This window comes from Macaca thibetana, chromosome 11 (assembly GCF_024542745.1).
Source record: "Macaca thibetana thibetana isolate TM-01 chromosome 11, ASM2454274v1, whole genome shotgun sequence".
NCBI lineage: Eukaryota > Metazoa > Chordata > Mammalia > Primates > Cercopithecidae > Macaca > Macaca thibetana.
This window is the reverse complement of record NC_065588.1, coordinates 95,379,962-95,407,510: the sequence shown is the minus strand read 5'-3', so window position 1 is coordinate 95,407,510 and position 27,549 is coordinate 95,379,962. Positions and strand designations below refer to the sequence as shown.

At 39.7% G+C, this 27,549-nt stretch overlaps 1 protein-coding gene and 1 long non-coding RNA gene across 15 annotated transcripts in view; one reads left to right on the top strand and one right to left on the bottom strand.

Moving 5' to 3' along the window:
- The window catches only part of ANKS1B (ankyrin repeat and sterile alpha motif domain containing 1B), a 1,295,786-nt gene that overhangs the window by 919,283 nt on the left and 348,954 nt on the right, over positions 1–27,549 (top strand). For all 14 annotated transcript variants that reach the window (XM_050749329.1, XM_050749335.1, XM_050749332.1 and 11 more), the window contains one exon: positions 21,882–21,980. In XM_050749329.1, the coding sequence (XP_050605286.1) occupies positions 21,882–21,980 (99 nt within the window). The remainder of the gene's footprint in view (positions 1–21,881; positions 21,981–27,549) is intronic.
- On the bottom strand, positions 405–12,855 carry LOC126931297 (uncharacterized). Its single transcript, XR_007717824.1, has 5 exons — positions 12,377–12,855; positions 8,571–8,670; positions 8,227–8,343; positions 5,887–5,953; positions 405–897 (listed from the first exon to the last, which is right to left on the bottom strand). It is a non-coding gene; the product is annotated as an uncharacterized LOC126931297 (long non-coding RNA).

Sequence of the window (27,549 nt, the reverse complement as noted above, 5' to 3'; positions counted from 1 at the left end):
TGTAGAATCTGGCTTTCTGATCTTGTCGTGTTTTTGCTGTCACTTTTACTTTCTAATTATGAGATGTTTACTGTTCCTGTCCTACAGGAACTTACCGACTGAAGATGCTAGTGTGTACACATGAAAAAATGGGTACCCAAGCAGATATTTTCCATGCTCTTGGGGGGCAGGATAGAAAGATGAAATTTGTCTTAGTGTTCTCCAGAGTGTTAACTGCATAAGAGCCCTCAAAAAATATAATAACTAATTTCTACTGAGTTTAATAGCATAAAGAACAAAATGCTTTTCTAGATGGTCTCCCATTATTTCTTTCCTCTGGATGGATCTAGCACTTTATGTCCAGCTAATTGAAGATTCAAATTTCAAAATGTTCAGATTTACAAATAAAACCCCACAAAACCATGTTCATTTAACAAATATTTACTGAACGTCTACTGTATGACAGGTGCTGTGCTTAACCTGGGGATAAATACTGAACAAATTACCGAAAGGCAGTCTAGTCTGTCTTTATAGAGCTGGCAGAGAAACACATGAGTAGGTGATTCTGTGGACTACTTAGTAAAAGCTGCTGACCCAATGCAGGGGCATCAAGCAACAACTCTCAGAGGAAGTGATAAACAGGACTAGGAAGGTCAAAGTGAGGTGAAGAAACAGTAGTCAGAGGAGGTAAAGAGAGAGAGAGAAAGAATTCCAGGTATAGAGAAGGTTGTTCCAAAGGCCAAGGAGTAAGAGGACATACAACCTTCAGGAAACTCCAGGTAATACCATTCAATTCTACAAGGATTTATTTGGCATCCACTATTGGCCTAACCCTCTACCAAGTGCAAAGGATGCCTATTCACACACTGTCTTGCTCTGAAGGATATATGGGCTCATAGAACACTCAAAACTTGAGACCTGAAGTAATAAGGGAAAAACAAACAGCTGATCATATAGAATAAAGTGCCAAAATTGGGCCTAGAGGATCCTAAGTGGTGAAATGGAACAGATCTCAATATTGCCTAAGGCCAATCTAGAGGAATGTGTTACACAATATGTAATAAGCTATAGGCATTACTACTGTTTACCATTTAATGTCTTTTAAAAAGTAAGATTAGCAAATAACTTCTGAACGCTTATTCTTGCGCACCACAACCTCACTCTCCCAACATACACATACACGCATGTACCCTCAATATCTCATCTGTAACAAACTTGTCCTCACTTGATCTTTATTATCTGTCATCTACGCTATTGCAAAAGCCTCATAGATCTACCTACCCCCAATCTATTCTTTTCAAATTCATCCTTCATCCTGCTCTGAGCATTATCTTTTCAAAATACATATCTATTAATATCCTTTGCCCAAGTTCTGCGAGAAACCTACCAGAATACAGTCCAATTTTATCAGCATGTCATTCGAGCCCCTCATTCTCTGATTGCCACACTAGATTTGCACCCTTGGAAGACAGAGACTGTGTTTTGTTTTATTTATCTTTATATATCCTCAATTGCTAGCAAGTATATAGTAAGTATTAGATTAAACTGGTATACTTGAGAGAATGTAAATATGTCTCTGCGTATGTGTTCATCTCTGTCTAGCTAGCTAGCTTCTAAATTCTTGTCCTCCAGGAGCTTACAATGTATTAATTGTAGTAGGTAGGTATTATGTATAATGCATTGACATATTAGAGCAGGTGAAAAAACATTTACTTGTCCTTAAGGGGTTTAATAGTTTCGTAGAGGAATGATATAAAAATGAGTCAAAAAGATGAAGAAGATGAAAAGAAGATGAGATAAGAAAAGGCATCATGACGATTGACAGGTTGATTGAATCCCTTCCTTGTTCTAAAAAGTATTTAAAGTAGCTTATAAGATAACATAAAAGACATCAAATAATTTAAAAATGTATACGTAAGATGAAAGCGAGACATAGATAAGGGATATCAGTTGAGTTGGACCTTGAAAGATCAGTAGAATTTTTAATATTGCAGGAAAAAATGAGATCAAGGAGAGTACATAAATCAAGATAGGAGAGATGTCGAAGGAGTTCATGATGGGTAACCTCAAACTACTCAAAATAGCAAGGAATTGTGTAAGACTGAGGGGTGTCAAGGTAAGACCAGAGACTTGGGGAATTGTTATGAGGGAGTTTTTATAGGAATCCCCAAGAAAGAGAATTGCTGTGCAGTTGACACAGTGGCATTGACCAGCTTGAGGAATTGTCACATGCCAAGGATAGCAGACGTATCAGCAGTGAAGGGCTTCGGGAGTAAGGATTCTACACCTCACCCATCCTTGCTTCCCACTTCCAGGCCCTTTATCTCACTCAAGACCTACTCCTCCTACCTCCAGCAGTTTTCCTTTGCCTCTCTGTGGATCCAACTTCCCTCTTCACTAGTGCTTTACCTGCTGCCTGTAAACTCACTTAAATGTCTCCTTTTTGCCGGGCGCGGTGGCTCAAGCCTGTAATCCCAGCACTTTGGGAGGCCGAGACGGGCGGATCACAAGGTCAGGAGATCGAGACCATCCTGGCTAACATGGTGAAACCCCGTCTCTACTAAAAATACAAAAAAACTAGCCGGGCGAGGTGGCGGGCGCCTGTAGTCCCAGCTACTCGGGAGGCTGAGGCAGGAGAAAGGCGTAAACCCGGGAGGCGGAGCTTGCAGTGAGCTGAGATCCGGCCACTGCACTCCAGCCTGGGCGACAGAGCGAGACTCCGTCTCAAAAAAAAAAAAAAAAAAAAAAAAAAAAAGTCTCCTTTTTTTTCTAATTATTGTTTTAAGAGACACAGTTTCATCCTACTCTGAGCGTTAGCTTTTCAAAACACATATCTATCAGTCACCCAGGTTGGGGTGCAGTGACGTGATCATAGCTCACTGCAGCCTCAACCTCCTGACCTCAAAAAATGTTTCCTCCCATCTCAGCCTCCTGAGTGGCCATGACTACAGTGTGTACCACCATGCCCGGCTAAGAGTCTCCTATTCTTTTAATTTTTTTATTTTTTGAGACAGGATCTTGCTCTATCACCCAGCCTGGAGTGCAGTGGTATGACCACCGTTCACTGTAACCTCTGTCTCCCAGGCTCAAATGATGTTCCTACATCAGCCCCTGGAGTAGCCGGGACTACAGGTGCATGCCACCATGCCCAGCTAACTTTTTTATTTTTTGTAAAGATGGAGTTTTCCTTTGCCTAGGCTAGTCTCGAAGAACTTGTGGGCTCAAGCAATCTGCCTGCCTTGGCCTCCCAAAAAGCTGGGATTACAGGCATGACCCAGTGTGCCCAGTCACCTCCTATTCTTACGAGTGAAAAAAAAAAAAAGAAGAAGAAGAAAAAATAAAGCAACTTCCTGTGATCCTGTTCCTTCTTCAGCTGTGCTGCACATTTTCTCCTCCCTTACTCATTCAGATTTCTCAAAACAGTCGTCTACATTCATTGTCTCCACCCCTTTTGTCTCACAATTCTCTAATCTGGTTTTGGTACCCACAATGGAAAGTCTCCCGGAAAGACTCCACCTGGGGTCCTCATGAGCTACTGTATTTTACCAAACCAGAGGGCCTTTTCCACTTCTGTTAAGACTTCTCTGCCATATTTAACAGTTGGTTCATATCCTTATTCATGAAACTCGTTAGTTACCCTCTTGGCATCTGTGACAACACACTCTCCCTCTTTTCCTCATTACCTTCATCTTTTCCTTCTTTCTCTCATGGCGTTTCCCCATTCTTCTCAGTGGTGCTTTTATCCATTTCATACAGCTACCACCTCAGTCCTGATCATCCCCAAATCTACAGCGTTAGCCTGAACCTCTCCCCAACTTCAGCCTCCTCTCACTGTCTGCTAACATCCCCTCCTTCCGGTTCCATAGGCCCCTAAGCATGTCCCAAACACAACACTGCACCTCCAGGCTGAGCGCAGGGGCTCACGCCTGTAATCCCAGCACCTTCGGAGGCTGAGGTGGGTGGATGGCCTGAGATCAGGAGTTCAAGACCAGCCTGAACAACATGGCGAAACCCTGTCTCTACTAAAAATACAAAAATTAGCTGGGCATGATGGCTCACATCTATAATCCCAGCTATTCAGGAGGCTGAGGCACAAGAATTGCTTGAACCCTGGAGGTGAAGGTTGCAGTGAGCTGAGATCATGCCACTGCACTCCAGCCTGGGTGATAGTATGAGACTGCATCTCAAAAACAAAAACAAAAACAAAACACTGTACCTCCAAACCCTCTACCTCCTCCAAAAGTCTGTTTCTCACCTGACTCCTTAATCATCAGTTACCCAAACAAGAGCACTGACAGTTGTTCTTAACACTTGTCTTCTACCAATGCCTATATGTAATCTATAATCAAGTCCAGTCAGTTTTGACTCTATAGTATTTCTTTAATATATCACCATTCCTGCTGCTGTCCTAGTCCAGGCCTTCATTGTCTCTTGTATTATGGCTGCAAGAACTCTTTAAATGGGCTTCCAACCTCCAGTTTTAGCCCTTCATGTCCACACTTCAGATAGCCACTGGAGTGTGCTCTCTACATTGTAAATCCAGCCATCTCCCTTCCAGGCATAAAACAACTTGCCAACTGCCCAGAACCACAGGTTAAAGCCCACTTCACATCATCGCTTACAAGGCTCGCTACCTGGTCTCTCCCTCCCTGTTTCTTCCACCTGGTTAACTGTAAACTGCTTGCTGGTTTTCACTCTCAGTGTACTGTTTCTCTTCTCATTGCCATTGTTCAAGTTGCAACTGATCCATGCAGTGCCCTCTCTCTCTTGCTTCAACCATTGTCTGTATTATGGTTAACTTTTCCTCATCACTTAGCAGGTAGCAGAGATGTTCCCTTTCCCAAAATGTGTTTCCTGATCCAAAGCTGTGTACTTCAGGAATCTTTTCTCTGTATAGCCATAATCACTGTATGTGCTTCATCAAAAAAATAGTCTCTTTGACCAGGCACAGTGGCTCACACCTGTAATCCCAGCACTTTAGGAGGCTGAGGCAGGTGGATCATTTGAGGTCAGGAGTTTGAGACCAGCCTGGCTAACATGGCGAAACCCAATCTTTACGAAAATACAAAACTTAGCTGGGTGTGGTGGCATGTGCCTGTAATCCTAGCTATTTGGGAGGCTGAGGCAGGAGAATCACTGGAACCTGGAAGGTGGAGGTTGCAGTGAGCCCAGATCATGCCACTGCACTCCAGCCTGGGCGACATGGCAAGACTCCATCTCAAAATAATAATAAAAATAATCTCTTTATGTGCCTTCTGATCCCACCTCCACCTTACCCCTCCCCCAATGACTTTGAGCTTCTTTAGGAGAGAGACTGCCTCAATCACTTTTGAATTCTCAGTACTTAAAGTGTAGGCAGCATGGTAGCACTTCAGTAAATGTTGTGAAATGATAGTGTGAGTGAAGGAGGGAATTAATGAATGGGTGAATGAATAGGCGAATGCATAAAGAAGCCCCAGAAGTCTAGGCAAGTTCAGTGTTTCCTGTTGCCCTCATAATTTTTAAGGCAACCTCTAGAACTAAAACTAAAAGTGGAAATTATCTCTAATTAACATCTGGCAAAGCATTATCCTTGTTAGGGTTAAATGACCTCAGTAGTTTCCAAGGGAATGGCTCCCATTACTCCTTTTCCACCCACTTGGAAAGGTAAAGATAAAGCCACAGATAATTGGATGGTAAGCTATTCTTGAGTCATTCCAACTATGTTCCTTAACTGAGCTTACCAACTGCAAGCAGAGCTGCTGCAAATATACCTGTGAAGTGAGGCAAGGACCAGGTGATTATGCAAACCTTACATCCTGGGAGTGCAGCCAGCTACATAATATGTGGAGCTCAGTCCAAAATGAAAACGTGGGGCCCCCTATTCAAAAGGCAGGGGAAAGAGTGCCATTAAAAATACATACAAACCTTTTTCCTTCCTTTTGTGGTCTGTCTTTAGATTTGTCATGGTGTTTTTTATTTACTATTTAATGTTCTGTGTAAAGAAAAATTAAACTTTTATGTTATTAGCATGAATTTTGTCATTCATCTTTATATTGTGCAATGCTACTTTTAGATGAAAATATTAAAGCATTTAACTCCTGTGAAGGATCACCAAATTCCCCAGTTTATATTTTGTGTTTTTTATTCAAAGGATGCCTTGAGCTGGTCAAAAAAGACAAATACAGGCCAAACCCAGGAAGGTTAGAAGGAGGGAGAATGCACCAGGCCTGGAGCCAGCCAAAGGAGCATTCCAAGGCACAAGACACTTGTAGTGAGAGCGCAGCCCCACGCAGGCGCCATGGACCCTGCCTCCTGTGCAGGGCACAGGTGCCCCACTGCCAGGCCCCCACCACTCTCCAGACTACCACAGTGTCCTGGATAGAGCAGGGTCCCGGGAAGTCTAACCAGGCATCTCTTTTACCCAGTGGCCCATTACCTCCATCCATAGCAGACAGGGGACCCCCTCTCCAAGGATTTTTAAGTCTCTCCATCAGGACATGCTTGATATTTGGATTGGAATAGCTTCTGGCTGCTCACCCATTTGATTTGGTATGGTGCTACCCATTAGGGTGGGGATGGGTGATGCCATGCTCGGCCCCAAGGTGCCATGGGCTTGAGTGCTCCACCCAAGCCCTCCCTCTGCCAGCACCCAGACTCCTGCTAGGAGTGAAGGATGGCAGCAATTTTAGGACTTAACAGAGAAATGGAGGTTGGGCAGGACCAAAGATAGAGAGACCAATGAAGAGAGTCTCTGGCAGAACCCATCCTGGAGATGCAACAGGAAGCAAGACCTCCCATGATCTAAGGTGCCAAGCCCAGCCTTCAGACTTCACTTATAACACGCAAACTCAAAGAAAAAACTTGGGAAGAACTTCAAAACAGCAACCACAGAACATTAAACCCCAAATGCAGGGCTCGTAGAGCATGGGACCCTGTGGGATGCCAGATCAAGTGACTTGCCCAAGGCCACAAAGCTAAGTAAATGGCAGAGCTAGGGGGAAAAAAAAAACCTGAATTTTTCCTCCATCACACATGCTGCCTGTTTCAGAATAGACTATTTCCAGCAAAAACAACATGAAACTAGAAGATTTACAGTGCTATGTTCTAAAAAAAAAAAGTAGTTCCTAGCAGGCATGCTTTATTTTTAGCAATTTTACTTTAGAGTTTATAAAGCAACTTCATAAACATTATGTCACCACATCCTTAAAAGATAAGCATTAGTGTTATCCCCATTGTACAGACAAAGAAAGATGATTGCTGATCCTGAGTCATACTGCTATTAAAGTGCAGAGCTGTAAGGTGAACCCAGGAGCACTCAATTCCTTTTCTTTTTTATTAATAATCCTCAATCCCTGGATAGAAATGGTAGGAAAGGAGGTTCGTGGAGAAGGCTGGGCTGGCAGAGAGAGACTCCATCCATCAGATCTGAGGCAATTCCATGCAGAAGACACCTGTCGAAGCTATGGGAAGCCGGTGGGGTGAGGGGAATCTGATTCCAACACCCACCTTCGTGTCCACAGCAGCTCTGCCACTTACTGTGAGATCTCAGCCAAGTTCCTAATAATCTTTATGCTTCCATTTTCTCATCTGTAAAATGGGGATGATAATAGTGATATCTATTTTATAGAATTGTTCAGAGGATTAAAGCACAGTGTCTGGCCTGCAGTTAACTCTCAATGAATAACCGTTATTGTTATTATTAGTAACAGTAATAATTTTGTTGGTGGAATTAGCTGACTAAGCCCAGGTCTCCTTCGTCTCTCACCATTATGTAAGTGCACCTCTCAATACTGAACACTTAGCCGAGGAAAATGACATTACCCCCAAAGCAAGAAGAATTAATTATTCTTCAGGCAATATGAGTGTATGAGTAGATGTACTCCTTGTTAGAAGCTCCAGAACAGATGTTGTGTTAGAAGGGAACATCTGGTCTAGCCCTCTCATGGCTCAGCTGAGAAAATTAAGACCTAAGGGAGTTAAATTACCTTTTCAGATTTATACAGTTAATTAGTAGTAAGCCGGGACTCCTAATCCCATGCTCATTTCTAATGACTGTTGCTTCTGTTAGACAAAACAGAACTCTAATACTATCATTGATTTGAAGTATACTTCTGATTTTTTATAATGTTGCATGATTATGAAGAACTGTATATTCTTTTTATTTTGGTTATTATAATCAGTCCTTATGATCATTATAATTATTATACTTTGAATGATGATTTAAACTTATCTGTGCTCCCTTTACACGTAAATTGAAGGATATACCGGTATTATTTTCACAGTATGTTCTCTTTTTCCTGCCGGATAGGAGATATTTTCGAGCCATATGGGATCCTAATTCTCTGAATGCTTTTAGATTATCAGATGTCTCAACTGACAGTCCTGGATGAAAATCAAATCATGAGAATTTGCAAAACTGAAAAAAAATTAAGAACATTTTGGTGTTATGGTGTACCAGCAATTCCATCTTTATCTTTCTTTCAATTAGGGGGGAAAAACACATCAGGCATCCTGCATATTAGAATTTCCAGCTCAAACTTTTCCGTGCTTTTCCTATAAACTTACTTAGTGATATTTAGACTAAATGTTTTTTAATGAATCTAAAAAACTTCATTCTTTCAAGCTTTTATTTTATTCAACACTTAGCAAACAGATGTTAGGGGAGATGCAAAGATGCTTCAGGCATGATCCTTTCTCTCAAGAAGTTTGCTGTCCAGTAAAGGAAACAAGGCATATAATACCAAGTAGAAAGAAACATGAAATTCTATAGCTGTTTATCACCTCTTTAACCTAGACAGAGTGTGCCCCCTTTTAATCATATACCATTTAGTTAAATATGAGGGCCTTCATGATGTTTTTAGGACCAGTTAAATATTCTGGAAACAAAACTCAGAACCTTTGACTTGAAAAACTAGCCAGGAGGACATTTAATTACATTCACTGTGAGAATGGATGTCCCTCCTTTTCTTTTCCCTGTATTTCTTTCAGGTTGAGTAATATTATTCAGTGAAGAAAATGGAGTTAAAAAATGAGAATATCCTTCATGTTATAGATGCTATACAAAGGATAAGGATATTTGTGTGCCTGGTACACATTTTCCCTTCATATTCAACCCAAAGACAATTGGTGGTCCTAGCCAGTCCCAGAACAGTTCAAAGCGCTCTTCTTCGTGGAGCTCTTGCTCAGCTTTTAGTTTAGCCCTTCGTGGGGTTAGCCTCCTGCCTGTCTGCCCACAGCGATCATCTCCTCACACTTAATCCCATTGGTGTGATGCAAGCAAGTTTTCCCATCACCAAATTTTAAACTTGAAAAAGCCAAAACAGAGTTTTCAACGTGGAAAAAAATATTTTTTCCTGAAGACATCTTAAGAAAAATGTCTTCAAGACCAAAACCAAAACTAAAAATAAACATGGGGAAAAGTCAGGAATATTCTATCAGTCAACTCTTTCAATAATCGCCATTCACTGCCCACCAAAGGCATTCCAGATTACAAAGGACCTGAACAAAAACTCTGACATCTCAAGAGTTCACGGAATAGCTACACACTAAGGCCAACCTAACATACCCCTAAATGTTCTTATTGTTTCTGCCCTGTTAAGATTATAATGTGTTTGGATTTCAAGAATAACATTTTTTCCTGTAGAATACCAGGTTTATGTAAAAGTGTGCTTCCTTTAGAACCATAACTTTATACAATCTCTGGATACCTGTCATCTTCAATTATAAGCTGAAACCCACTCCCAGATTTAAAACCTGTTAGTCCCATGAACACTTTGGTAATTTTGCATCTGGTTTGGTTTTTAATAGAAACCAAAATCCAGAGGAAAGAAATTCATTCAAGTAATCTTTTTATGATAAACTCACAATGTTAAGTCAAAATGAGAAGAGGCAGTACTATAATTCACACACACACACACACCCCAACTTGGATGTGATAACTTTCATTCTTCCTAGTATCCCTTCTCTTCTATTCTTTATGTTATCATACCCCTGTCTGCCTAAAATAAATAGTAAATATCCTGTTGCCTCCATTATAACCTCTATTAATTACATGCCACGGTACACATCCCCGTCATTATTTTCACTGACAGATAAACACTAGTCAGAGCAACTTAGATGCAAAAGATGGAGAGAGCTTTAAATAACTTTTTTTCATGCAGAACTAACCCTTCCATGGCCTATCCTTGCCTGCCTCCAGGTGTCCAATGGAGATATCTATCACTGGAGGTCCAAAGACTGCGGGCCCATCACTGTCGCCTTCTCTGAACAGTTTAGCCACTCGTCCTGAGGAGAGTCCTTTCTTGTGGGCACAGAAGGGCAGTAGATGAATTTTTCCCTTTTCATTAGAAAGCAAAAACTTTTCCAGAAGTTTCCCCAATGACAATTTCTGTCACATGTTCAACCATTGCTTTAAAGGGACGCTGAGAACTTTAGGTTATCCAGCCTCTGTAGTGGGAGGTAGTGAGAGGGAAAGGACTCAGCCTCCCAGCAATGTCTGCCAGAACCAAGAAATGGAATTGCTGGGTCCATGAAGTCTGAACATTTTCATTTTCATTTTCATAGGCACTGCTAAATCTTTATTCATAGTTGTATCCACATAGAACCTTTATAAAAGACTATTCTGATTTTCATCTTTGTCATATGGCTTTTCTCTTTGATTCAAATAAAAGACACATTTGGCTTGGAGACTTGATCCCCCAGTGAGGCCAAGTCCCATAGTTCCCCAAAAGGTCATATTTCATCACATTTCCTTTAGATTATTTATGTATCTAGGCTGTTATTTCTATTTTAATTGTTGAGCTCAACTTCCATACCTTCCAGTTTCTCCATCGGTTCTCCACACCAAATCCAGAGTATATTTGAAGACGCAAATTAGTATATTTCCTCCAATGTTTCCCATTGCATTTGGAATACAATCAAAGTCCTTATCAGAGTCTTCAAGTCTCTGTATTATCTTATTTTCTGTGTTTCCCTCCCAGGTCTTCTTCTCCCTCAGTCACTAAATTGTATTCTTAGTAGGCTTCTGTTTGTTCCTAAAACATGCCTCGCATTTTTCCTCATCTCAGTGCCTTTGTGCCTACTGTTATTTCTGCCTGGAATGTCCTTGTAACAGCCCTTCTCACAGTCGGGCTGCTCCTTCTAATCCCTTCAGGTCTTTTTTTTTTTTTTTTTTTTTTTTTGAGACGGAGTCTCGCGCTGCCGCCCAGGCTGGAGTGCTGTGGCCGGATCTCAGCTCACTGCAAGCTCCGCCTCCCCGGTTCCCGCCATTCTCCTGCCTCAGCCTCCCGAGTAGCTGGGACTACAGGCGCCCGCCACCTCGCCCGGCTAGTTTTTTGTATTTTTTAGTAGAGACGGGGTTTCACCGTGTTAGCCAGGATGGTCTCGATCTCCTGACCTCATGATCCGCCCGTCTCGGCCTCCCAGAGTGCTGGGATTACAGGCTTGAGCCACCGCGCCCGGCCTTCCCTTCAGGTCTTAATTACATGTCACTTTCTCAGAGAAACTTTCCTTACCAGTCTTTCTAATACTTGTTTTTTTTTTTTTTTTTTTTTTTTTTTTAGAACTCCATTGATTCCCTTTATGTCAGTTTTACTATCTGTGTGACCTTGAACTAATTATCAGCTTTTCTGTGCCTTCAATTCTTAGCCTGTTATCTGTAAATAAGGATAATAATTGTATACACTAACATTAGAATTTATCGTGAACAACAAACAAGACAAAGTGCTTAATAGCCCCTGCTAATACAGTAAATACCTGGTATATAGTAAAACTTTGCTAAATAATTATTTATATATTTTTTATTTAGTTGTTTCCCTTTTTCCCCACTAGACTGTAAATTTTAAAAGTAGAGGGACCTTGTCTGTCCTGATCTCAGTGTATCTCACAACCACAGCCCAGTGCCTGGCATATAATAAATGCTCAAAAAATATTCGTTGAACAAACAAATGTTGATAAATTAATGAATGACAATGCCTGCCTCAGTGGTAGCTCTGGACTGGACTCTGCCAGCTCATTTCCAGATTTCAGTGACCTCCTGTCTAAGGCTGCCAGATTAAGTGAATAAAAATACATGATGGCACTTAAATTTGAATTTCTGTATTTTATTGGGAAATTCTACTCCCTTCACCGCTACCTTCACCCTTAAGAATAAGCACTTCCTCTCCTTTCCTCCCTCCCTTTCTCTTCCTCTTTGCTCCTTTCCTCTTGTTTGGCTATTTCTGAATGTAGTTCTCAGTGTCAAGAGACCCTATCATCCTTAAATCTGGGGATATCTGTTCTTTGAAGACAACCATATCTTTGATGAATTAATGAGTCTCCTTTTTGACAGGTCTACACTTCCCAGAGGGCTAAATTATCCACCTTCACCATCACAGGCTCCTTAGCCTGGATATCCTTCTCAGGGGCTGAAACTCACTCTCTTTTCTCTGGATTCAGAATACATACAGTGTGGGACACAAATGTCCTTAGCTTGTCCCCAGACATCCTCTGCTTTCATTCATTTGTAGACACCCTCCCTCTTAAATCTGGCTTTGATACAGACCTAAAGAAAAGACACACAAACACGATGCTGGCCCTGAGAACTTCATTTTCCCAGTTGACCAGTTAGGTCTTTTGACAAGGCACTGCAGAAGAGCTGAATAACCTCTCACAATAACCTAATGCCGTGCTGATATTTCCTGCCTCCCAGCAGGAAACATGGCAAGTTAGTTAGTGCTTTAGCCAGAAACACCCTGGGTCACTTTGATTAACATTTTTGGTTCTAGAATACACTAAGGTAGTTTAGAAGGAGAACTAACCAGTTGACCTTTCAGAAGATAAATAATTTATGTGAAATTCAGTGTGTTAAAGAAACTCTGGCAGTCACTCCCTATGGTCTGTCAATATAGATGTAAGCCTGTGTGTGTGTAAATAGGGTCGTGGGAGTAACTTCTTGGCAATGTTTCATATCTATGGACCGGAATCTCCATCCAGAAAATGTCCCCTACTAAACATTTGGTTCTCTTTCTGTAGCATCAGAGTCTGACCAAATAAAACACAGATCCCAGATCCATCCTATACTTACCTTGTGAACTTGACTCAATAGTGTCACATCTGTGAGGCTCAGTTTCCTCCTCTGTAAGATGAAAATGATACCACCCATGTTACAAGAGTGCTTTAAGGTTTATAAATAAGGTGGGCAAAGTACCTGCTACACAGTGAATGCTTAATGGCTGGTAATCTTTTTAGGTACTTCTTTCTGCCTCATTATGTGTGGCTGTGTTGGAAATACCCAGGAGCAAATTCTTTTTGCTTCTTCTGCACAGGAGCCCTTCCTTTTGGAGCTCGCATCAGCATCTACAGTGACAGGGCATTTGCAAGAGCTTGATGAACATACCAGGGCGCCATGTTCCCTGCCAGTTTGGAGCAAGGTGCCCAAACTCACCTAATCCCATCTCACTTTTCTCTTGTTAGGCACTAGGAAATGTTCAGCATATTAGACAGAAGAACAACACTCAGATATCTGCCAAGATTATGTACAGCCTACCCAAGGAAGTTTTTTTTTTTTTTTCAACTTCACAGCTTGTGATTACAAAAGGACACAGGACAGCTGCTAACTGTTTTCCTTTCATCTCCGCTTCTGGCACGTTCTTCTTCTGATAGCTCTCCTGCAACACTTGGTCTGCACCACAGTGGGAGCTAAAAGAGTAGGACAGAGATGCCACCCCAACCCCAGCCACACCCCTGCTCAGACTCAGCTGCTGGGAAAGACCATTTAAAGCAAATCCTCCCTACCTCTCTAGGGATGGTGTCAACCCAGCGAGACACCACGCTTCAAAAGAGAAGTTAAAGCTTTGTGGGTAGTTAGGGAACGTTTAGACTAGAAACTAGAAACCCCCAGGTCCCTGCCAAGCCTGATTCCAGGATTCAGTGAACAGAAAGGACTGGAGCAGAGGAGGGAAGAACAGGCCAGACAGCTTTCCAAGTTCGCTTCCACAGAGAGGGTTCATTGTTGCTTCGGTACTGTGAAATCAAACATAAAATGCATTGGAACACTCCCTTTCAAATGTGAATTTCAGATGACCCTTAAGTAAAAATATAAATGGTGTGGATATAACCATGTTTTTTAACTCAACCTTTTATCTCCTATGTGATTCCCGCCAGAGGTAGTATAGAGTAAGTTTTGAGAAAGTCTCCTATCAGCTATGGGAACAAGCTACCTACCTCACAGAAAGTTATTGTGAGAATTAAAGAAAGTGATATATGGAAGGTATTAGAACAGTGCCTGACACAGCAAGTGTGCTATTTACACTAATGAACACCAACTGCTATCAGCATGAAAGTTGAAGGAAGACAGTAAGTATTCATCAACTTTATATTTATACAGATATATGCATCTGGAGAGAAGTAAGCATACAAAAAAGTTTTATTCACATCAATTTTTCTTCTTACTTGAAGGAGCTCTGGGTTAGCATCCTTAGAAATGAAGAATAGACTCCTTCTCTCATAGCTATAAAATGTTTGACCAAAGGCAGTACAAATTACTGTATAAATTATTTTGCAGTCTTTTACAAATACACATAATTCTAAAACCTACATGAACACATCTTAAGTGAATCACAGTTATAATTTATGATATCACCAAATCCTGCTCTATACTTTAACAAATAAATACCTGGTTACTTAAATTCCTTCTCTTTCTCTGTAGCTTGACAACAGATGTTTCAAGGGGAATTGGGTTTCAAAAATAAAGAAAACATTGGTGACAGAAAATTCATTGTGATCATGGTAGCTGTTAAATGTATAATGCTACTTTATATCTTAACCTTAAGGTATAATTTATCACTGATGGACATTTGGGTTGATTCCAAGTCTTTGCTATTGTGAATAGTGCCGCAATAAACATACGTGTGCATGTGTCTTTATAGCAGCATGATTTATAATCCTTTGGGTATATACCCAGTAATGGGATGGCTGGGTCATATGGTACATCTAGTCCTAGATCCTTGAGGAATCGCCATACTGTTTTCCATAATGGTTGAACTAGTTTACAATCCCACCAACAGTGTAAAAGTGTTCCTATTTCTCCACATCCTCTCCAGCACCTGTTGTTTCCTGACTTTTTAATGATCACCATTCTAACTGGTGTGAGATGGTATCTCATTGTGGTTTTGATTTGCATTTCTCTGATGGCCAGTGATGATGAGCATTTTTTCATGTGTCTGTTGGCTGTATGAATGTCTTCTTTTGAGAAATGTCTGTTCATATCCTTTGCCCACTTTTTGATGGGGTTGTTTGTTTTTTTCTTGTAAATTTGTTTGAGTTCTTTGTAGGTTCTGGATATTAGCCCTTTGTCAGATGAGTAGATTGCAAAAATTTTCTCCCATTCTGTAGGTTGCCTGTTCACTCTGATGGTAGGTCCATCAGTGACAGATTGGATTAAGAAAATGTGGCACATATACACCATGGAATACTATGCAGCTATAAAAAAGGATGCGTTTGTGTCCTTTGTAGGGACATGGATGCAACTGGAAACCATCATTCTTAGCAAACTATCACAAGAACAGAAAACCAAACACCACATGTTCTCACTCATAGGTGGGAACTGAACAATGAGATCACTTGGACTCACGAAGGGGAACATCACACACCGGGGCCTATCATGGGGAGGGGGAGGGGGGAGGGACTGCATTGGGAGTTATACCTGATGTAAATGACGAGTTGATGGGTGCTGATGAGTTGATGGGTGCAGCACACCAACATGGCACAAGTATACATATGTAACAAACCTGCACGTTATGCACATGTACCCTAGAACTTAAAGTATAATAACAATAAAAAATAAATTTAAAAAAAAGATATAATTTATCAAAATACACAGCTTGCACATATAAGATGCTGTCTTATTGATCAGTGATGTAATATTTATTTGAATCAATAATCCACATAGTCTGAAGAATTCAGAAAGCTTTCTTCATAAGCTAAAAACATGAAAATTTAGTTAAGTTGTATGCAGGAAATTTTATTGCAGTAGACAGAACATGTTTAAATGGAGGATTAGGGTAGAGGGATTTTTTAGTGTACTATAAAATTTTCTTCCACGGTCATTTCATTAGTGTGAGAGAGGAAGTTAAAGTTGGAAGAAGCACATCATCCATTATTCGATCAGTTATAGTCACCCATGTTTCCGTATGATAAGCTAAATAAAGCTTTGTTCCAACACTGATAGAGGAATAATAAATCTGGTATTTATCACAATAACCATTATCATAACCATGCAAAGAAGACATGCATTGGGTTTACTTGTAAATTGATATCAAATTGACTCAAAGCTCTTACAGAAGCAGAGAGGTAGCACTGTTATTCCAAGAAAATTATGTACAGTTTCATGCTACTATGCTATTTATGTTATAAAAGGCTAAATATTAAAAACAAACTAAAGTACATGTTTTTCTATGTGTAAGTTTGTAAGATCTTGCTGTCATTCCATTATAGAGGGATTCTATTTTAAATATTTAAGGTCACATAAATTGTGGAGAAGAATCTAATTTAGCTAATTATAGAGCAAAGGCAAGTTTCCCCAGTCAACAGTTATCCTCTTGATTTTTTTAGTCTTGGACTGGTTGAAGGAAGAGAATAAATAACTTTATCCAACTCAAGTTTATATTAAGAATAAGCCAGTTCCCTGTGGTCCTTAAATATGTTTTCCTAACATTTTCTATAATATATAATATGAAGGAAAGCTTGCTAAATGAATAAATATAATATTAAGTTTATAAAACTAGGAGAAATTTCAAATGCAGAGTGTGGAGAGACAGAACCATCAGTACAGACATTTTTGAGATGTTTTTGGTAAGTAGCTGTTTTACTTCTAATGAATCATTAAATACAAAACACTGCTTTTCATTCTATTTGGGCATGCTAACAGTTTATCACAGCAGAAGAAGTTCAATACCTAAGATATTCTCCCCATGGTCAAAGAAACTTCCACTTTCAGCTATTAGTGCATAAAACGTTAGGTGACTTTTTCCATTCCATGATTTAAGAGATCAATAAAGACACCCTGCATTAGACATTTCTTGACAGGCAAAGAACAGCTATTCTAAAAATACTACATTTGGGCCTTTGATCATTCTAGAAAGTCATTAACTAAACAACTTTATTTATTGATTATTGTTAAACACCTTCTGCAGGGTGATTGGTGGGTGCTAAGAAAGTCAAATAATTTAGTGATTGGACTTTTCATTGTCATAGCATAGATTTATAGCCCTACCGTAAACAAATGTCGCTGAAAGTAGAACAACCTTCTAATTTCTTTTGGTGACTGAAAAATTAGAAGAGAATTTGCTAAAGATCCTAAACTTAATGTTCATGAACTTTGACTAAGAGGCACATGAATAATTACATCTGAGAAAAACTCACGAGTATTTTTGAGTCCCTGATTTGATTCCCTGCTACTGCCCCATTTTTGTGATTTGACTAAAGTTTCAATGTCTGTAAGTGTAGAGTGGCACTGTCTAATGGAACATTCTACAGTGATGGCAACGTTCTATATCTTTGTTGTCCAACATGGTGGCCATCACCTACATGTGGCAAGTAAATTCTTGAAATCAAGATTTAAAAGAATCAACTATATTTGGCCATTGAGAAGTCATTCTTAACATTTGATAGAGAAGTGCTATGGAGTTGATGGGGGGGGAACAGCTTATTCTGGTGGGTTGAGGAGTAAAATGGGAGATGAAAAAGTGGGACCAGAGTGTACTGGGTAGGAGAGGAGACTGAGAGTGCAAAGTAGTAGATGACTAAACAGAAGATGGACATGACGGAGCTCTGCCCCCAAATCATTGACCTAGTAGTTATGTGAAAAAAAAAAAATCAATGGAGGAGGAAGAAAGCTAGAGTTGTGTTCAGTTTTTATTGAGAAAAATGAGCGGTTGCTCACGCCTGTAATCCCAGCACTTTGGGAGGCCAAGGCAGATGGATCACCTGAGGTCAGGAGTTCGAGACCAGCCTGGCCAACATAATGAAACCCTGTCTCTATTAAAAATACAAAAATTAGCTGGACATGGTGACGGATGTCTGTAATCCCAGCTACTTGGGAGGCTGCGGCATGAGAATCGCTTGAACACAGGAGGCGGAGGTTACAGTGAGCCAGGATCGTGCCATTGCACTCCAGCCTGGGCAACAACAGCGAAACTCCATCTCAAAAAAAAAAAAAAAAAAAAAAAAAAAAAGTTAAACTGAGATTCCCTAACATTTAGGAAAGGCAAGCGATAAAGTGGGAATTAATTCCAGCTCCCTAGGAAGAATGGGAATGTTTATTGTCTTTGATGGCACAACTGCACCCAGATGCCAAAGAAATGGTTACATAGTTATAAGGTTTGAAACATTTTGTTTTTCCCTGAAAAGCTATAAGAATCTGTACTACTACAAAAATAGGTTATCCTATAATTTCCTTTAATACGAAATTTTATAAGTCCATCGTACCAAGATTGATTTGTCAAAAAAAATATATTCTTGAATTTAGTCACTTCTTAAAGCTAATTTTAGGTTACAATTCTGAAACACTGAAACATAATTTCAAAATAGACAATCTATATTTCTATATAATGATACCAACCAAAAGATAAACAAGGCTGAAATCATAGCATTTTGAAACTGAATACATATTCATTAAACTGCTTCATTTGATGGGTGAGGACCAGGAAGCCTACAAAGAATATATGACTTAGCAAAGTTTGCCCCGCCATGATCCGAACCCAGTTCTGCAGACTCCAAGTCCCCTATTGTTTGGACAAAAGGCTGGCTGAATGATGTACTAGGATATTTTTGGCATCCCTATGTATTATAGAAAAAGATAAAATAGAAAATTTCTAACAGTATGCCTCACTGGGGACAGTAAATCCTTTCCTTTCCATTTCCCAATTAGTGCCATTTTCCCTTTGACACATTTTTACTACTTTTCTTGTGCTTCCCATGATTTTGGTTCATTTTTCAAAAATGTTTGATAATTATCCTATAGGCTACGAAATTTGACTGAAAAAGATGTTCTTATGTACTCAACACCTTCTTTAAAAATGTCTAACTTCCTTATAATTCTTCAAAAAGTCTCCTCTCTTACTGAAGATACAGAAAATAGCATATTGGAGGTGTACAGGAAGAACAGTGGTCTTAAGACTTTAATTTTCCAAAATTTTTCAGCATTCAAACACTGAAATCCAGTTGTCAGGATTACCTAGAGATAGTAGCTATGCACACTATGGGATATTCATATGCTTTCTGTTTATGCAAAGAAAGCATTTACTCTATTCTACATGGGCTGAAGTTGTGGGTTGGTAAGTTAGGACCTGGAAAACCTGGTAATGTTCTAACACAAAGATGGCCAAAGATTTTTTCTTAAGGGCCAGGTAACTCCTCAAAGAGTAAAAGTCAGAATGGTATCACATATCTCGCTCATGTCATACTAGTCCATTTCTGGAAATAATAACACTTTCTCAAAATGAAGTCATTTGTATTCTCAGCCATGCTCTGTTTTGTGCACTGAGTAATTTCTTGAGAGCAATATTTCCTAAGGCATGTTGCCAAGACTGGCTTTATTTGTTTTTCATTAGGCTTTTCATTATCATGCTGCTGAATACCTGGATCATTCTGCTTCCTCCGAGATGGCTGGTGTTGCTTAAGCATAGGAATGACACTATGAGTAGGTGGAATGTTTTTGTCCAGTGAATGCCCATTTTAAATCCCTAGCTGTGGCGCCATTCCAGTGACTTTAATCCTTCTAAGAACAGCCAGTTATCCATTTATAACATAGTCTGATATTATTAAGTTGTTTACATGCATCTATTCTGTCCCTGTCCAGGGAAAGACATTAGTCTCACTTTGCACCCCACTAGGGCTGTTCTTCCTCCTTTATTATGACAGGAAAATGCATCAATTTCCCCTCACTGCCCAAGCCTTGATTCGGTACGTGTTCCACATTTCTCCATCATTCCACATGTTCAATCTCCAAGTCAAACTTCCTGATAGTTTTCAAATCCACCTGCTTCTTTTTGCTCCTATGACTACTACGTTAGTCTACGCCCACATTGCCTCTAGAGAACAACCGCAGTGGTCTTCATGCCCCAGAATCACGCTTTTCCAATTCATTCTCCTTTGCTTTGCGTGTCTAATGGTACTCATCATTCTAAATAAATAGATATTCTGTCGTTTCTATTCTTGTGTTTTTGTGTTACACATAAGTAGGACAGAGTTTGATTTGTCAAAAAAAAATAGTGATCTGAATTCTTGAACTTCTATAGATGCCTCAATTTAAAGAGAAACTCTATCTTACAAACTGTGAAAGATTAAAATCTAGGGATAAAATGAGCAATCTGTAAACTTCTGCATTCAAATATTAATCACAGGTTTAAAATAACCATTGAAATCTGATAATTTTAGGACTAATTGGTCCTTGGACATTGTGGGCTCAACTGTATCATTTTATAGGTAGGGAAACTGAGGCCCAGCCCCAGAAATCAAAATAATCTTTCTAAATTTGGAATCTCAGCATGTAACACTTTTTCTTGAAAGCTGTCCATGGCTTCCCATTATGGTCAAGATGAAGTCTGAAGCCCTCAGCATGGCATGCAGTATCTGTATGGTCTGCCCTCTGCTTACTTGTCCAGCCTTACCATTTGCTCCTCTCTCCATATTATCCCAGAACATAATGCTTCCAAGTATACTACATTCCTTCTTACTCACAGGTCTTTGCACATAATTTCCCCATTGTCCTTCCTCTTTTAGGTGCTATGCTCTAACCACCCATTTTTCCTGTATCTGATTAGATGTCCTTTTCTCTGAAAAAATATCCTAGATTCCCTCTGGACTCCCAAGCAAGTGTCATCGTCATAGCACAGTCTCAGCATCCTACCTAACTGCCTTTGAACAGTCCCTTTCCATCACTGGACTGGAAGGAATAAAGGCAGTTGTGGGCAGGGCCCTGCATCTTATTCATCATTCTATCTTCATATCATGATCTGGTGTCTGGTATTCAATAATTTTTTTAACTTTTATTTTACGTTCAAGAGTACACGTGCAGTTTGTTACATAGGTAAACTTGTGTCATGGGGCTTTGTTGTACAGATTGTTTCATCACCCAGGTATCAAGCCTAGTACTGATTCGTTATTTTTCCTGATCTTCTCCCTCCTCCATCCTCCACCCTCCAACAGGTCCCAGCATGTATTGTTCCCCTCTATGTCCATGTGTTCTCATCATTTAGCTCCCACTTATAAGCGAGAATGTGTGGTGTTTGGTTTTCTGTTCCTGCATTAGTTTGCTAAGGTTAATGACCTCCAGCTCCCTCCATGTCCCTGCAAAAGACATGATCTCATTCTTTTCTATGGCTGCACAGTATTCCATGGTGTATGTTTGCCACATTTTCTTTATCCAGTCTGTCACTGATGGGCATTTAGGTTGATTCTATGTGTTTGCTATTGTGATTCAGTATTTTGAAATTAAGTATTAATTCTCACTTTTAACCTGCCTAATATATGTCAATTTTTCTATCAGCCCTCCTCACAAAATCTGTTGTCAAGAGGGGAAAAATGATTCATTCACATCAATGTGTAAGTCACTGATAATCCTAAATGGCAACTCTTACCAGAAGCATTCACATTTTTACAGAAACAAAGTTTGAAGTCACAGGAATGAATCTCCAATACAGATAACCGAACGTGGACGTAAGCCACAATAGATATTTGTGAGGGGAGGAAAGCTTTCTCCTAGCCTTCACATCAGTAACAAGGTGACCAACTCTGCCCTCACCATCACGGAAGAATGACTCTATGTCTTTGTTCATAAAAATCAGGTCACTCGTTGGTTTTCTGTGTATTGAATAAATCCTTGTTATTTATCCACACTGTAAATACTTGATTTAACTTGTAACATTTCTGTTTTGTTTCAGGGAAGCAATGTTATGGAAGATCAGGATTTGTTGGAAATTGGAATCCTTAATTCTGGGCACCGACAAAGAATTCTACAGGCAATCCAGCTCCTTCCAAAGGTGAGCAATGCTTTTGTTGTCCTAGTCCTGTGTACGGTTCCCAGTGATTTTGAGTCCAGGCATGCAAGGAGTGTTTGTATTTAGTACAATATTTCCACATATTGATGCAACCTCAAGAGCAGGTCTTCTTAGGTCCAACTGCACATTCAGATTTACGAGACTACTATGGGCCACACTTGGCTTGAGGTTTTATTGTTTTTTTGTTTTGAGACAAGGTCTCTCTCTGTCACCTAGACCGGCATGCAATGGTATGATCTAGGCTCACTGCAACTTCCACCTCCCAGGTTCAAGCAATTCTCCTGCTTCATCTTCCTGAGTAGCTGGGGTTACGGGTGCATGCCACCACGCCTGGCTGATTTGTCTTTTTTGTTGTTGTTGTTTGTTTTTTTGTATTTTTAGTAGAGATGGGATTTTGCCATGTTGGCCAGCTGGTCTTGAACTCCTGACTTCAGGTGATCCACCCACCTCAGCCTCCGAGACTTCTGGGATTACAGGCATGAGCACTTAGCTTGAGATTTACCTAGAAAAATGTAATACAGAAAACACTGCTAGCCATCAGGGAAAGCTTCAGATTTTCTCTTCAGTGAGAGTCCTAATATCAGTACAAATATCAGTTCTGGCCCCCCAGGTGGCAGCTCAGGTTCAAGAAGACTAGATTCATACTGGGTGGGTACAGGAATGGCCCTGGCTCCAAAGCCTCCTGCCCCATAAGAGGCAATATCTCCTGTAACAACTCCATAGACTTATCCTCCGTGGTCCCTATAAGGGACCTGACTAATTACAAGAGTCATTACTCAGGGAAGTCTAAAGTATCACATCCCCATCATGTATTTATAGTTCATGTATAGGCCCTCCTAGTCCAGATGCAATTTACCAACCAGGCATCATTTTTACTGTAAGCAATGTGTTACCTAGCAACAGAGTTGACCTCCTGTTTCCAGATAAGGTGTCAAAGTTGCCTAAAGGAAGAGGCAAAATCTGAGCATGAATCTTTCAGATATGTGGGATTTTAATTGATAAGGAAAGGAAAATGCATTTCAGGTCTATGGCCATACCAACCTGAACATGCCTGATCTCGTCTGATCTCAGAAGCTAAGCAGGTTTGGGTCTGGTTAGTACTTGGATGGGAAAAGGCATTTCAGGAGACCCCAGGAACCATATAAAAACAAATATGATTCAGACAACAAATTGCTGGAAGTATTAGGGAAATAGACATTTAAAATCCAATGGGATTTGCACAACAATGCAAATGTACTTCATGCCACTGAACCATACACCTAAAAATGGTGATGATGGTAAGTTTTATGTTATGTGTATTTCATAAAATATTCACACAATTCAAAAAATAATTTTAAAAAGAGGAAGAAAATTCAAGGTGATTAAAACAATTGAGGAGTGTGTAGTCAGAGATAAAGCAGAAAAAGTAGGTTGGGTCAGTGTGTGTCAGGCTGAGGAATTTGAAATTTATTCTGTAGGCACTGGGGAATGGACATGACTGGACTACTTTAGGCCAATTAATTCTGGAGGCAGTGTACAAGTGGGATTAGAAGGAAGGAAAGTTGAAGTTGGGTCATCTGTTTGCAAAAAGACTGTGGGGCAGATTTGAGGCAGGTGGTAGATGAACTGTAATAAAGGCACCTGGATATTTGAGCTTGTCCTAGGTTTTGTACTCTCTTATCCTCTTGTTCTTTCTAGAGAGGCTATACTTTCTCCTTCCCAGAGTGGGAAAAGTAAATATTAAACACTATTTCCAAGGAAATTATCTGATGAAATTTCCCAACTGACAGTGAATTGAATTTCTACTGATAAGACACTTACTCCTTTTGCAAATTCACTGAGCCAAATATACAAAGGAGTTTAATCACATAATTTTCTGCACTAAATGGAAAAGAATAAAACGTCCTTAGAACCAATTCTGGAAGTAATTCCTATGAGAATATTGTTCACCTCTCTGCTTGTGTATGTTTACTTAAAATATTACCTTCTCAGCAAGTTTTGTTCTCACTTTCAGCAATGGCTTCTGTACTGCTGTATCTCTAGCACCTAGCACAGTGCCTGGTTCATAAAAATAGATAAGCACTCAATTAATCAATGAATGACTACCTGCTTTGTCACATGCTGCCCTTCATTTAAAGTTCAACTCAGATATTATCATATCATGTCACTTAATTTGTGCAACTTCCTTCAAAATGGAACCACTCCTTACCATCTAAGTAATTATCAACCTAGTTCTCACCAACCGCCTCTATCTAGATGAACTACCACAGTGCATTCTAATCTGTCATCCTTGGTTAGACTACATGAATCAAGTTCTCATTGGTCTCCTCCAGCCTGGACTATTCACATATGTCTAACCTCTGTCCAGGTTACCTTCTTACCCCTCTATAATTGAATTTCTATACAGTATCTGGAATGATCCTTCTAAAACATAAATCAGATCATGCTATACCCTGCTTCAATTCCCCAATGAATTTTCTTCCCACTTAGAATAAAGTCTTTATCCTGTCCTACAAAGGTCCTACTACCTGGAAAGCCCTTCCTTCAGAACTTCATACACTTGCTCCTATACATTGTCAAATCTCTACTCGGATGTAACATCTTCACAGGGGCCTTCGTGAGCTAAAATTCACATCCTTCCCTTATCATCACTGTCCTTGCTATTGCTCTGCTTTATTTTTTCTTTACACCACTTAGAGCAATCTGAAGTTATATTATTTATTTGCTTTTTTTCTTCATTATTTTCCATCTCACCCTCAGGAAGCAAGATCCATGAGGTCAGGGACCTTGACTGTCTTATTCTCTTTTCTATATATCCAGCCCCTACAATAGCATCTGTCACATAGTAGGTACTCAAGAAATACTTGTGGTATGAGAGAATACACTGACCCTCCCTTTCCTCTGAGATTTTATGGCCCTGTGCTTGTTCCTATCAGAAGGTACTAACAACATTCAGCCACTTCTATGTTATAAACATCCTGAGGGCAGAGACAGTGCAACATCCTTGAATTTCCCATGATGCTTAACCCAGTACATGGACATTCTTTTAAAAATGAATGAGTGAGTGAGTGAGTGAGTGAATGAATATTTTCCTCACATGTCATTCAAATGTATATTTTTAATCAGAGCACCTCAATTTTAAGATATACCTATAATCCTGTACACACCATTTGATAATGCAAAACAAGAGAAACTGAACCTAGAATTATTTGGAGAATAAATGAAGTGTTTATTTCTAATACAGAATATTATTATTCTCATTAGAGAAAATAATATAATAGAAACAATACAAAATTAAGCTTCTATCGAGAGGCTGATGGAAGAGCTTACTATGCACACAAATTAGTAGAGAGTATATAAAAACATCCAGATGCATGTTCAGCAGCACAAACAGAGTGTTATAATGCCACAAATTGATGCTTTGCCTTCTTAGGTAATGAGCCTAATCTTCAGATGGTTAATAGTGTCATTTTATTGCCAGCTCATTCATCTGCATTCACTTTAAGTTTGCACTGCCAGAAAATGGACAAAATACCTCTTCATTTTGTTTATGCAATTTCAATCTTCAGAATATTTGTATTCTTCATCTGTCATGAGAAGAAATATTCCATGATTGCTACCTGGGATTCTTTAATTAACATATTGTGGTGTGGAATTAGTGAGATTGTTCCTAAACAGAGAAAAGGTGCTTTTCTCAGTACAATCTTGATGTGTTAGCACACTTCAAAGCATATTTTTTGTGCTTTGTTTGTATTTGTTGCATCAAGCTTCAAAGAAAAAAGTTTATTCCTTTTGTAAGAATAGCCATTTTGTAATATGTCTTTTTTAATACTGAAACATTCACCAAAGCAAAGATGTACATCTTCTCAAGTGAATTTGATACATTCAACCATAGAATGCATCTTTCTTGCCGTCTTTTGCAGTGCTTGACCTTTTGTAAAGCTTAATTATCCATTTTTACCCAGCATCTACTTCCCTCACTAACCCCCACTCTGTCTTTTCTCAGCTCTGAAAGCTTTCATGAACTTCTTAAAGATCAAATTTCACCTTTTTCCCTTTCTATGAAAGGAAGCAAACCCAAAGTTCCAAGAGAAAATGGCTTTTTTTCTACTCTTCCGGAAATGTTAAGTGTATTGTGTTTTTTCTGTCTCTTTGGACACAGGGATATTACCTGATTACTTGTTTTCAACATATAACTTAGTTTTTTGCAGATAAGAATTGTATGTGGCCAAGTCTTTGGATAATCCTCTAATACATTTTCCTTTTTAAAAAGGCATAAACACTTTTGTCCTTTGATAATGTAACACCTGAAGGTCAGGCATCCAAAGGATTTTCATTTTAAAGGTTTGCAGGACTTTGTATCAAGGCTCATATTGCATCTGCTTTCTTCATATCCCTCATCCTGAGTTGACAGTGTATTTCAACACATAAGCAACTTTTATATTGTATGCTCACTCTGTTTTTCAGTATTTCCTCTTCTAATGTTTTCCAATTTTGTAATACCTTTTGGAAATACTTAGTAGTTGTCTATACTCAATGTCTCCCCGTTTCCTTTGTTCCACTAATCCCTCAACTGGCTTGAGTTGTTTCTCTGCTGTGACCCCCTACAACCAGTGCTAAAGTCACCAGTAAGCAGAAGAGCAGGAATTCCATAAGCCCTTTGTTATCTCCACCTTATTTGACTTCAGCAGACTCTGATACTATTGACAATTACTGTTATCAACCAAACTGGGTTCATTTGCCTGCACACAATTGCAGCCAAAACACTGAAGCACTGGATTTTGTAGAGAGAAAGGTTTATTGCAAGGCGGCCAAGCAAGGAGGCAGGAGTCCAGCTCAAATCCGTTGCCCTGTACCAGCCTTAAAGCAGTATATTTAAGAGAGATTTTGGGGGAGGGGCTTCAGGGTTGGTTAGTGATTGGCAGAAAGGAATGGGAAGTTTTGAAAGTCCCTTGAGCATGCGCAGTTGTCCCTTCGTGCTTTTCCGTGGGTTGCCTTTGCAAATTCATGGGGAACTGGTCTGAAACATGACGTGGAAATTCAGGCTGTGACATCAAAACGTCACCCTTCAGGGGAGCAAGTCTATTCTGTGCTATTCTGACTCCAGTCAGCCTTATTGGTTCCAGCCAGTTTCAGCCAGTCAGCCAGTTTTGTTGCAAGCAGAGCGAATTATAACAAGCTGTTTCTTCATCTGTCTTCTTGCAAGGCAAGCTCAAGCACTCTTGTTAACTCTATGGGGCAAATTTTCACTATTAACATTGTCTTCTTTCGGCTTCCATGATACCTAGTTACTCTCTGCATCTCTGCTGTTGTCTCTCTGCCTACTCATTCTCCTCGGTTAAATCCTGGAGTTCCTCAAAACTCAGACCCCAAAATATTTGATGGCTAGTAAGTGTTGTTATCACAGGACTCTTGATCTTAGTGCAGTGTCTGGTATTCACTTTTGTTCATTGCTACTGTTACGTTACTACGCAATGAACACCTGAATTTTAGTGGCCCTTTGCTTCTGAGTTCTGCCCAGTTTAACCAATATTTATTGGAGCTACATATATTTAATTATTTTTTTCACTGA